Genomic DNA, 12499 nt, shown 5'->3' with positions numbered 1-12499 from the left:
AATAAAAATCGGGTGGTTTTTTTTACCTCCTTTTACATTAAAAAAAAAAATCCCGAGAGCTTGAAACATCTGTATGCGGGTTCCAGAGTGCCCCTGCTTGGTGAGAATTTAAATATTGGGCCATTTGTCTCTCTGTTACATGGATGAGATCTGGCAGCGCGTTAATAAGGGTTTTATTATCACATGCAAGACAGGTGCCTTCAATTAGTTATTTTGGAAGTGCACTTGTGAGGAAGAAGGATGGCGGTTGTATCAAAAAAAAAAAAAAAAAAACAGAGGATGGCGGGGCCCAGCAGCAGTTGAACAAAGAGGGACGATAGATTTGGTCTCAACGAGAAGCCCCACGATCCCACAAACGAGATGGATGGACGCCAAGATTAAAGAAGAGGAACCTTCCTGAAGCTTGCGCAAGGGACGGCATTCCTTACAAGGGACATTCTTCCTTTGGTCCATGGTAGGTAAGCTTGGATCAAAGACAGCCAAGTACCAGGCAACAATTTATCCAAAATTTTGGGTCAATTGTATTATCCCATGAAAGACAGTTGTTCTAATTTTATTGTTGTTTATGTTTCATGTCTTAGTTCAGCCATTGTTTGATATAACCTACTAGCAAATTTCAATTTGTTCGGCATGGATGTTACAAAATTTATCTTGTATAGCTTAATATACATTATTTTCTAGACATGTTTTTCATGAACTTTAATTTGTAGTGACCAAATTACATGTCCACAGGTGACCTATCCCTTTTTAGAGTCTCCCATTTAATTGTCACTTGTCGATGCCTATTGGATTATTTAGACCCTAGATGGATAAATCAAATGCAATCTACAGTCGACAAGCATAGGGTGCATGAAGATGCTGCATGAGCGATGTGAAGCTATGGTATTTAATAATACAGGTTGATTCATGTGTTAGGTCATCTAGATCGATGCACCATAGCTACATGCCGAACAATGCTTCATAACGAAGGGCTGACCTCCATCTGGTTTAGGGTTTTCTGAGACTGTCGAAACTTCTTTAGAGGCTAAATAACACCAATCTTAGTCATGAATAATCTACCAGTACTCACATAGTTTGTTTGCATATTGCTTCCCAGACGATATCAACATTGCACTAAGGTTTTCAAACTGTTACAATTGTTTTTTGATTTGCTCTTGAACTCCAAGATTGATCTTACCCAAAAAAAAAAAAAAAACTCCAAGATTGAGGAATCGGGAAAAGCAAATCCCCACATTTCTTCCTCTTTTGCAGAGAAAGAGTCTTGCTGGCTGGTGCAAAAACCAAAGAAAATAAAGTGCTAAAAAAGGGTTGTCGCAGCTTACATGACCACGGGCTAACAGATTCAAATTTCAAAACTAGAGGGCGGGCAGAGAGGAATTGGTTCACGACTGAAGGGCAAAGCGGAAATTCTCAAGAAACAACCCCCCCAAAATTAAAGAGCTTTCATCAGTCATGCTATTTATTTATTTTTTTTTAGCCAAAAAAAATTTTTAACCCCCAAAAAAATAAAGAGCTTTCACCGCCTATGCTAGAGAAGTTTTGGAGATGGAGCAAGAATTTTCGAAGAAGACTTAACCTCGGTGATCGAGAAGCTACGAGGTGGGAAGAGGAGACGGAAGGGGATGAAAACCCGCTACTTTGTGACTTACTTCGAATGGTAAAAAATTGCAGCACCTTTCAGTACGAATATGGCAGCTAATTGGATCGCCTTTTTTGCTGCCCAGCATTTAGAAGAGGTTCTTTCGCTTGTCAGGAGGCATTTCTGCATTTTTTTTTTTATTTTTTACTTGATCCTATTGGTTGCACTTAATGAATGATATGAGCAACTGTTGTAAAAAAAAAAAAAAAAAAAAAAAAAAAAAAAAAAAAAAAAAAAAAAAAAAAAAAAAAAAAAAAAAAAGATGGGAAGAGAGAGCGCTGATGCTATTTATTTGTGCTAAAAAAATTAAGAGCTACCCATCAGTCAGGCTATTTTTTTAGCAAAAAAATAAAGCGACAGGGGCGTTGCGAGAATCGAACTCGCGACCTCTCGCACCCGAAGCGAGAATCATACCACTAGACCAAACGCCCTTCTTATAAAAATTTATTATCGTGTTCACATAAACAAAAAAAGTGGCTTTCTCACCCACCACCACCAGCGTTAAACTATCCGCCACGTGCATTTGGTGCTCGACAAAAGGAGAGCCGGACTTTGCTTGCAATCTGAAAATCATAAGGTGGTAATCATAGTTTTGCGGTGATGTAACGGTTTGAAGTTTGGACCCCCCAGAACTATTCCGTGGTTATCCATCCATGCAAAAAATGCCATCTAGAATTGCATGCGATGCCTCCACCATAGAGAATAAGATATGGTTGCGTGATCTTTGTCCAAAGGGCCAGGGGACCGAGCGCACTGCTTGGCCTAACCGGACACCGGGGCTGTTGGCGTGGTTGGTGTCCATGAATAGAAGCATACTTTTCGCTGGTGGTTGAATTGAGCTGCACCTCAACTAATTGAACCAATGACAAGGAGACAACCGAGTTTAGCCCAAGCAATCCCATGAGAGGGGAAACATGCCGCATGATAGCTACAGTTGCACGGGAAAATATGGACGTGACGGGGAGGAGACCACAAAGGGAAAAGCTATTTACTTCTTGTAGCTTTTCCGTGCGGAGGTGGTGATCTTTTGCCTTCTCATATGACTAGATGAACAAAAATGCTACGCTAGTGGCCTACTATCGCAAGAAACCCACGAGATAGGGTACCTGTACTTATGGTGAAAGGTCGCATGCTTTGGCTCATATTTATCGACGCTTTTTATCAGCATCTACAGATTTTGTTGCCATGCTCATATTGTTGACGTCGGTATAGGCAATAAAAAGCGTCGGCAATACTTGATTTTTTTATAGTAAAAATAATTTCTGGCAGCTTAGACCTCAAAACATGTTTATTTGAGTGTTTTTTTATTATTATTATGTAGCATGATCTTTGGTGATGCATGGTAGATTCTTTGCACGAGTAGGTTAGGTCCCTTAAATATGAAAAGAAATAAATACATTGTAAGTGCAATATGTTGTAAGCATTGTGATTGCAGTTTAGTTTTTCATGAACCTTCTTATATATCTCCCCCAAGAATATCACGTGGAACAAGAGTCAATCATGCAGTCAAACTTTGTAGAGAGGTAAAGGCTCCAATATTTTTCTCTTTTTTTTTGGGGGGGGGGGGGGGGGGAGGGAGTGGCAAGCATCCGCGCACAAGCAAAAGAGCAAATATAAAAAAATTTCTAAAAGAAAGCAAGCTATAACAAGTGTCATGCATTCACGCATAAGAGCAAGTATGGAAAAGCCCCCCAAAGAAAGAAAGAAGCATGGGCGATCAAGATGCAACTAGTCGCAGGATCAAAGAAGCACAGGAAGATACGTCATTAATATGCGGGACTAGAGTCTGCTTCTTTTGATGTTCCTGAGCCTATATAAAGGGCTTTAGGGATCATTTCAAACACAATGAAAAATTTTTCTTCTCCCTATTCCAAGAGCCTATATAAAAAGAGCTCTAGGGATCATTGGAGAGAAAAGAAATAAAGAAATTTTTTCTTCTCCTCATAATTTTTTTAATTTTCTTTTGAGCTATTTACAAGCGTGAACGTGCTCTTCTTTCTTCTCTGGAGGCGCATTGACGAAGAAGACGTGGTTCTATATTAGGTTGTCATATCTCTAGAAGATCTGTGCTAGCAGAACTGTGCGTGGGAGGCATAAACTTTTTTGGGACAATGCGTCAGTGTGCTTTGATCCACGGGCCATCTTCTCTCTCTTTCTTTATTTTATTATTCTATTATCAAGTTAATTATTTGCTAATTTATTCTTCTTATTTACTATTTTTGAATATTAGAAATATTTAATTCTTGATTTATCAATTATATTTGTGCATCTAGACTAATAATCTAGGAAAGTTTATATACTGTTAGCACTAGATTTTAAATTGCAATATTTATTATACATTTGCTGCATAATTGCAAATTCTTATATTTTAGCTGTTACATATTTATGTTAGCTTCACTTTAGTGCTTAAATTTTCAAGTAAAATATTAGATTGTCTAACCTCCAAGAGGTTTATTAATACTTCCATTTGGACTCCTCACGGAGTAATTTTCAGATTCCATTCAAACGGAAATTCAAAAATTAGTTAATTCATAGGAGCTAGCTTAATATTGCACTTAGGATAAAATTGAACGATATCTAGTGAAATCATCTATTGAATAATGGTGTCTAAGAAAAGCTTATCAAAAAGACTTATGTGCCTAAGAAAAGCTGGTACTTAAGTGAGCCAAATGCTCCACCACCGATTTGGAGCTGATCTCGCTGTTATTATTTAGATTTTTTCAACTAGACATATAAAGTTCAAATTAGATATCAATGTAATAATTTGATATAAACCTTCTCATTTTTATAGATGTCAAAACTATGTTAAGCTACAAATTAATGGCTTTCCACATATTTGAAAACAGAGGCCGGATGGGGAGGAAGGATACTTTGCTGTAATCATCCTCTGCTGTAATAATTTGCAATTGTAATAACCCTAACAAGTAAAGCAGTTCATTTCTTTAAAGATGCCTTTTAGAGCATCTCTGGATGTAATATAAAAGGTCAAAATTGTTTTCTAAAAAAAAAATATTTCTTTAAAAATTTTATTTTTTATTTGGCATTTTTTATTAATAGCAATGGTTGGATTTTGCTTTTTGTTTTTATTTGATTTTGTTAAAACTAATCCGATGGGCTTGATTGGGCAAATCGAGCCTGCAAATAAATTGGTAGGTCATGAACCGACACTATTATAACTACACAAGCAAATAATATTTAGTATATCCGAGAACAAAAAATCATTCAAGCAAGAGAAGTTCTATGTTTATTTATTTAATTTTTAGGTTTTTTTTTTCTAAGTGGACAAAAAAAATGCAGCAAAAAAAAGTTCTGCCCGTATGATTTTTGTTCTACAAATTAGATGTGAGTGCATGTATGGTAATAATGGTATACTGAATCATGTCAGTAACCCAATGACCTATGTAATGCTATCGCATAACTTTTTGGTTGATCTCGAGATGGTCGCTTCGGGAACTGTGCAGATGGATGAAGGATTCGGAGTGCTTTGAGATGTGTACGAGGCGCGATCCAACAGCCACCGTCGCGAAAGAAGATTAATCATTCTTCCGCGCGAAAGATGCAACCCGAACCAGAGGCCGCGATGGTTGGGCCTCGGGCATTGGCTTTGTCTCGGTTCCCCCTCTCTTTCGGCGGGAACTATTAGGGTTTTTCGGGGTGAAATCTTGCGGAAATCGAATCTCTGGGGTCTCGATTCGAGATGGGTTCATCTCCATTGCCGGAATGGGCATCGGAGCCTTGCATCATGGGCATCGACGAAGCTGGGAGAGGCCCTGTTCTTGGTTTCTCTTCCACCATCCCTCTCTATCCGTGTCTCTTTTCCTTTTCTCCCCAATTTCTAGGTTTTGTTGGATTTTTTGATGTAGGCGCAGTGATTTCTCTTCTTATTCTGATGGATTTTAGGTCCTATGGTGTATGGATGCTTGTACTGCGCTCGATCTTTCCAGAAGACCCTGGCTTCCCTTAACTTCGCAGGTCTGCGACCATTTGCCCTGCTCCTCATTCCCATTAGATGTACTGTTCCTACTGCCAATTTGAGTTCGCGTAGTTATATAAAAGGAGTCAACTTTGCATGAAAAACAACAGTTTTATATGATTAAATTTTATGTAAAGGGTGGATTTTTTTTTTTGAATTTTGACTCCTGCTTGTGTTTTTGTTTTATAGTAAATTTGCTTCTTGGTTGCATATATGGAAGTATTTGCATGGATACTGTGAAGTTTGTTGTTAAGCTCAACAATTTATCTCTGCCGGAAGAAATTAAGCAAAGTACTTCCCTCCTCACCTACATTCTCGTCTCCATATAAATCAGAAATTTGGTTTCAACACAAAGAAATGAGATACATCCAAAACTAGGAACACTATCTTCCTATTTCAGGATAAAGGGCAACATACACATGAAAAATGACATCATCCTTTCTTTGTAAACATGGAAGCCACCAAGGATGGGGTCAGATGGAGCCACCGAGACAACCATGAGCATCTAAAATCAGTTCTTGATCTGGCTGATCATCTGAGGAAAATACATATCATAATGTAATCTCTATCTTTTTCTTGGTCCTAGCTAACTTTCTCAAAAGCTCTCCAGCTTTTGTCTGTTGGTCTTCTCACCTTCCAACCAACCATCTGATAATTCTTTGGTTTTTCTTCCTTCCTTTACCGAGGAATGGATCTTCTGATGCCCAACATTTTCTTTCTCGATAAGTCAATGCAAGCATTTGTGAGGATTCGTACGGGCATGTGTTTAGTCCCATATCGGTTATTCGCCTGATAGATCTTGGGCATTTATACAGAATTAAGAAACCCAAATAATGCCTTTCGGCTAGCCTTTTTGGGTGAGGTTCTGAATTGTTACAAATGGTATCAGAGCGGACCTGGCTCATAATATGTGTGGACTAGAGGACACTGCAACATAGATTTATTGGGGCTGACCACGAGTCGATCGTGGTGTTTGTGATTAGATTTGAATGGATTTGAACCTTTAGCACGACGAGGATATTAGGGCTTAAATGGGGGGAGTATGTGAGGACCTGTATGGACATGTGTTTAGTCTCACATCAGTTATTCGCTGGGTAGATCTTGGATACTTATACAAGATCAAGAAATCCAAATAATGCCTTCCAGCTAGCCTTTTTGGGTGAGGTCCTGAATTGTTACAACATTCATTAGGACAAGAGGGACAAAGCAAATGACTGCATACAAATGAGCATAGATGCATCTGCATTCATGGCTTGTACTTTGCTGAAATGATGAAACAAGAAAATAAACAATCTACTGCTTCATTCATAAATAGAAATGCCTACTTCATTATATGATTCATGTGTTGCTTTACTGTATACAGATTCAAAGACTCTAAAAGAGGAAAAGAGGGAGGAATTGTTTGAAAAATTAAAAGCTGATAGTTCTTTAGGATGGGAAGTTGATGTCATAGATCCAAGGGAATTGTCAGCCAAAATGCTACAGAGGTCAGTTTATGATGTTGAGATCTTAGGTACCTTTTTAACAGTGTGGACTTCTAGTTCTAAATATCTGTTGCTGCTTGATCACAGGGTAAAAATCAATCTTAATGAAATTTCTCATAATTCAGCTATTGGTCTTGTCAGTAGGGTTTTGAACATGGGTGTTCTATTAACCGAGGTAAAGTATCTGTATATTTCAAATTCTTGACATGGATGGTATGTTAATCGTGTCTCACCCTCAATTCTTGTTACTCTTACTTATCATTTTATGAATATTTCATAATTCCTAGCATAGGTCTACGTGGATACTGTTGGAGATGCAGAAAAATATAGAATCAAATTGTCTGAAAGATTTCCAGGTGTCAATTTCGTGGTTGCCAAAAAAGCTGATAGCCTCTATCCAGTTGTTAGTGGAGCAAGCATTGTTGCTAAGGTAATTTTGTTATTTTTGCTTTCTACCCAGTCATTAGTTCTTGTTATTCTTGAGAATATTTTAGCTCCACAAAATAGTGTCACCATGTTATTACCTTCATTTTCAAAGGGCCACAGACATGTAAAGTACCATTCTCAAAAGAGGATACTGTTATTTTCAATGTTCCTGGGCTTTGGAACAACAAGAAAGAGATCAGTAATGAAGTAAAACAAATGCATCTTACAGTGTTAAGCTGGTTGTATATCCGTTGTAACAGGTACATCAGCATATTACATGGGACACAAATAATGCAGGGCATCTTATCCAATTTTTATCATTTGCAAAAATAAGGTTCTCTCCTAGAGGTTGGATTGAGCCTCTAAGTGTGTTCATAATTTTTTGCCAAAAGACATTGACAAAATCATGATAAATCAATATAAAAGATATAACAGAACCACTGGCGTGGCGTTTGATCATTTGTGTGCGAAGGAAGAGCTACTTCTGGGTTGTTACAAATTAAGAAGGGAGCAGAGAAGTAATTTCTATGAAGCTTTGAATCAATTTGCATCACTGCAATATTTCCTGCATATTAAATCTTTGAATCATAGGTGTAAAAGCTTAATATTTGCAGCATTGAGCATTTTCCATATAGGTGACCAGAGATAGGGCCTTGCGTGACTGGATACTTGATGAATCTGCTGACAATATGCATAGGAACTTTGGATCCGGATATCCAGGGGGTAAAGCATGCTGGCACTATCTGATTTCCAATTCATGCATGTAACCTTAAACATTTCCAGCTTTTGAGCTCATGATGTACTTTGGGCAGATCCTGGGACCAAAGCATGGTTGGATCATCATATGCACCCGGTGTTTGGGTTTCCAACATTGGTTCGCTTCAGTTGGGGGACATGCACCCCTTACTTTAAGGATATAGTTGAAGTCATCTGGTAAGTTTTTTGGAACCTGGCTAGCTATTTAAGTTCAAATTACTCCAACTTATCGAAGAAGCTGAAGCGTCTTGTGTGAAATAAGTAATTGCTTTTGTTCCTTTTTCCTGATTTACGGTGTCCATTATTGTGTGCCCGTTTGAAATATATTTGATTTACTTGATATGCTTGTGTGCCCTTTTGAAATATATTGATTTACTTGGTATGCTTGTGTTGCCTAGGGAGTCTGATAAGCTGGAGGAGGATGGCTCCAATAGTAATGGTGGTAAGCGGCAGTTGAAGTTGTCTAATGTTGGTTTCACTAGAAATAAAAAGAAAAGTGAGGATATTGAATCTAGTGGTAAGGGTCGCTGTAAGTTCTTCCAGGCTCGTAAACTTGAGTTGGTTGCTAATTTCTAGCGATGCTGTTGACCCTGCCTTGTGGCTCATTAACATCTGGGCTTTAATTGGGCTTAGGCTTTCGAATGTAATTGTAATCCAAGATTCCATGTCATGTTTGGCAGATATTATATGAACAAGTTTTCAATTCTTGTTTGAGGTTGGAATTTTCTTGCACAGAAGCACAGCTTGCTGAATGCATTTTAACACTAATTACTTCTATGATTACACACATCTGCAAAATGAAGAAATCCAAGTAAATTCTCAGCTATGAATTCTTGGCTGGAATCTTCTAATGGAAGTTTATTGTTACTGTTAAAATCACATCATTATAATGTTTTTACAACAACGGCACTACATGGAACCTTAGCTAGCCTTCAATGTGCCAAACAAAGTTTTTCCCCCATTAACTCCAATGGCTGGACCATGTATCCTACGTTCTGTAACTGTTACACCATACTTTTAAGTGACCTATAAGACTCATTAGTCTGTTTATCTGCACTTTCTTCTGCTGCAAAAATATAAATCCATTGATCTCCATTGAACTACTGTAGGAGTTTTTCAGTCCCACTCATTGTTTGAGGAAGAATTTTGGAAGTTAACAGGTCTGTTGTAAATTGGGTGGAAAAGAATTGTTCAAAGTTGCAGTTGTTTCAGTGAGAGGAAGCCTTATCTTGCTTTTGTGGGGAAAGGGGAATAGGTTGATTTGCAAGTTAATTGATGAAGAATAAAGAATAGCTTACGATTGATAACATAAACAGAACAGTCCAAACCAGTGGTTGTCATTAGCTTATTTGGCACCGTATCCAGAACATCCTCCCCTTTCTTAGTAGAGACAATTAGAAATAGAAAGAGACAATGATATATTAATTAACTTATTGCCAGGTTAAATTTCTTGACTCTTCCCCACACCCCTCATTGAGCAGTTAAGAATAATATCAGTGGTCCTCAGAAGTAGTTCATACGGCATTTCTTGGATTGACTAGTTGTTTTCATGATCGTTTCTACATTTTCAGAAAAGGAGTTTCAAATCTGTTGTCTTAAATCTATACTGAGATAAAACTTCTCATGGCTAGACTATTCTATCAATTTATCAGAGTTTTGTTTTCTTCCATTTTTGTGATTTCAATGATCTTGTAGCTGTGGGGTCTGATGAGATATCAGCCCTCACTGAATATTCCCAGGTGTACATGCTTATTATTAGTACAGTGTCCGTGTTGTACGGTTAGGAATCACATGAAAATATTCTTGATGAGACATTAAAAATTTCGGGTCCCAAACGGCAAGCCTCTTCTGTTATTTTATATAACGATTGCATGGAGTGGCATAACCTTGTCCCTGCCTATTGGAAAACTTTGCTTTGCCGTACAGGTATGCTTCCAGGTGCAGTCCTTTCTATATATACTATGACCCATCTTACCTGCTGCCCATATCCTAAGAATTCCAACCATCATCCTGGATTAGTACAAAGTTGCATCTTAAAGCTCTTCCTTCTTTGTCAGCTCGATCTCATTGTTCTTTGTGATGAAGATGGTGTCGTTCATGAAGTTGGTTCAAAAAGCCAAGGTGCTTGAGAGTCTCGAGCCATTGCGCCACCGATGGTTGCTTAGGAGTTCTGAGGAACTTCCTCTGAATGCAATCTCGGTTGGGTGCCTACCGGTTTATGTCGGAGAGGAGCGGCAGAGGTTTGTCATTCCAACTGATTTTCTTTCGCACCCACTCTTTAGGATGCTCTTGGAGAGGGCTTACAGGGAGTATGGCTTCGAGCAGAGGAGTGGGTTGATGCTGCCTTGCAATGTTTCAGTCTTTCAGGAGGTGGTGAGTGCTGTGAAGTGCTCTCATGGGCAGTTTGACCTTGAGAAATTGATGGAAGATCTCATTTAGTTGGTGCAAACGACTCGGTCACGGACCTTTCCATGCCTTATGACCTTTTTCTTTGATTATTAGATTCCTTTTTCCTTTTTCTGGTGAGCAAGATGTATGCTTCATGTATATAGTCTTTAGTTTTTGTGATGCATTGAAATATGCTCATCTTGTTTTGCATAAGCAGAAGATATGCTTTATCAAAGAAAGAAATGAAAAAGAAAATATAATCAGCATGGTGCTTATTTAGTTTTAAAAGCAAAGAAAGTTCTTGTAATTCGTTTGAACAACTGCAGCTATACAAACCAGCCCTCTTTCAGATCTGTAAGGGAAAATCCCACTCTTCTTCTGCGAGTGAATTCCATTCATTTGCTTCTAAGTTCATTTTGTGAGTGATTTTTTCTTTTTTAATCATCAGCATGATTCTGTGTAATAGCTGAAATGGATTTCATGATTCTTCATGTGGATTTCTATCTAAAAGAGTAAAACAAATATGAGTTCCTTTATTCTCTGGGTTTTTTATTTATCTCCATACAGAATGATTTCAGATTTACAATTGTTTTTCCTTCCATTGCATTCTGCGAAAAAAAACTGGAAGGTTAGGTCACCATAACCATCCTTGCTAATTGGCAGTGGTGAACAAAGTAAAAGGGAGCAGATTGACTGTTCTTGAGGAGTGTAACAGATCGTCTTTTCTTCACGCTATATATTTGTTTTTAGAAGAAAGAAAGAGATTGATGGGCTTGGAATCTGTTGGAAACTGAAAGCTAAACCAGAAAGAAAGAAAGAAAGAAAGAAAAACTCCGAGACTTTAATGACATGTTGATCCAAGTCGAAGCAAAGAAGAGGGAGATTGCCGGTTTCTAAATAAGTTCAGTTTTCTTTAGTAAACCGAGCATTTTAAGATCTGCTACATGCTGATTCTCATGGTTGTATTTACTCAAAAATAATATAATAAAGTTTGGAGCTGCGCTATGAAGCCATGGAACATAGTACTACCAATCCACCACCCATCAAAGAATTGAACTTGGTTCCTTTTTTTTTTCTTTTTTTATGTTCTTCCATTCATATCAAACCAAGAACAAGCGGAACAGCGCAAGCAAGAAAGACGGTAATGTAGGTGATCTGAGTTGCTACTCCCTGCGTTGCCTCCACGTCCTACAATTCGTATTATCCTTCCACCTGCACTACTGGGTGATCTTCCGCTGCTGCCATCACCAGCGCCTCTGTGACTGCCGCTTGATTTCTCAACACACTGCGGTCTTCTTCGGGGTTTATAAAGGTCAAAATAAGTACATGATTCTGATGCGTTCTGACCAGAGAAGGTATGTCACTAGAGCATGCCCCAAAGACTAGCCAAAGACTTGCTTACATCAACTAATGAGAGATCCATAATATCCTTGTTGGTGTTTGGTTCCCAGCTAAACATGGTACTTCACTTTCGAAAATCCAAATAATTGATCTCTTCTATGAAATTCTTATGTTCTAGATTATGCATAATTTACAGACTAAGATGCGATTATGCTTTCTAAGTTATAATTTTGAAAACATGTCCTCTTTAAAACTAGCTGCATACAAAACCGCATATGGAGGCTTTGTCATTGTAGACATAGAGAAGGAAAGGAGCATGACTCTAAGGACATTGGTGATCCAATCAGAGAGAGGAATGAATTTTCTCAACCTGCTTAGCTTGACTATCTTGAAAGAAATTTAGAAGATGCAAGAGTTGAGAAAGTAAGGCTTAAGGCCCTGTTTTGTTTGGGAGAGCTTTTGGAGGGCCAAAAAGCACTTTCTGGCCCTCCA

The 12499-nt window shown here is 38.2% G+C and overlaps 2 protein-coding genes and 1 non-coding gene across 3 annotated transcripts; 2 read left to right on the top strand and 1 right to left on the bottom strand.

Moving 5' to 3' along the window:
- Nucleotides 1-1998: 1998 nt before the first annotated feature.
- Nucleotides 1999-2070, bottom strand: TRNAP-CGG. The gene has a single exon. It is a non-coding gene; the product is annotated as a tRNA-Pro (tRNA).
- Nucleotides 2071-5196: 3126 nt separating this feature from the next.
- LOC103705595 (ribonuclease H2 subunit A) lies at nucleotides 5197-9008 on the top strand. The gene is made up of 8 exons (XM_008789367.4): nucleotides 5197-5418; nucleotides 5540-5611; nucleotides 6976-7099; nucleotides 7184-7271; nucleotides 7389-7526; nucleotides 8158-8245; nucleotides 8335-8455; nucleotides 8677-9008. The coding sequence occupies exons 1-8, from the start codon at nucleotides 5337-5339 to the stop codon at nucleotides 8852-8854; spliced, it is 891 nt and encodes a 296-aa protein (XP_008787589.1). The 5' UTR covers nucleotides 5197-5336; the 3' UTR covers nucleotides 8855-9008.
- A 1355-nt stretch (nucleotides 9009-10363) lies between these two features.
- LOC120113117 (auxin-responsive protein SAUR50-like) lies at nucleotides 10364-10717 on the top strand. Its single transcript, XM_039133923.1, has one exon. It carries the CDS (start codon nucleotides 10364-10366, stop codon nucleotides 10715-10717), a length of 354 nt encoding a protein of 117 aa, XP_038989851.1.
- The last annotated feature ends 1782 nt before the right edge of the window (nucleotides 10718-12499 follow it).

Source organism: Phoenix dactylifera, chromosome 14 (genome assembly GCF_009389715.1).
Source record: "Phoenix dactylifera cultivar Barhee BC4 chromosome 14, palm_55x_up_171113_PBpolish2nd_filt_p, whole genome shotgun sequence".
Lineage (NCBI taxonomy): Eukaryota > Viridiplantae > Streptophyta > Magnoliopsida > Arecales > Arecaceae > Phoenix > Phoenix dactylifera.
This window is presented reverse-complemented; position numbering and strand designations above follow the sequence as displayed.

Bases quoted from the DNA above. Each gene is read 5' to 3' on its own strand.
- LOC103705595 (XM_008789367.4), top strand. From the start codon at position 5,337: ATGGGTTCATCTCCATTGCCGGAATGGGCATCGGAGCCTTGCATCATG. The intron at 5,612-6,975 runs GTCTGCGACCAT...TACTGTATACAG, and splicing joins GGCTTCCCTTAACTTCGCAG to ATTCAAAGACTCTAAAAGAG. The intron at 8,456-8,676 runs GTAAGTTTTTTG...TGTGTTGCCTAG, and splicing joins GATATAGTTGAAGTCATCTG to GGAGTCTGATAAGCTGGAGG.
- LOC120113117 (XM_039133923.1), top strand. From the start codon at position 10,364: ATGGTGTCGTTCATGAAGTTGGTTCAAAAAGCCAAGGTGCTTGAGAGT.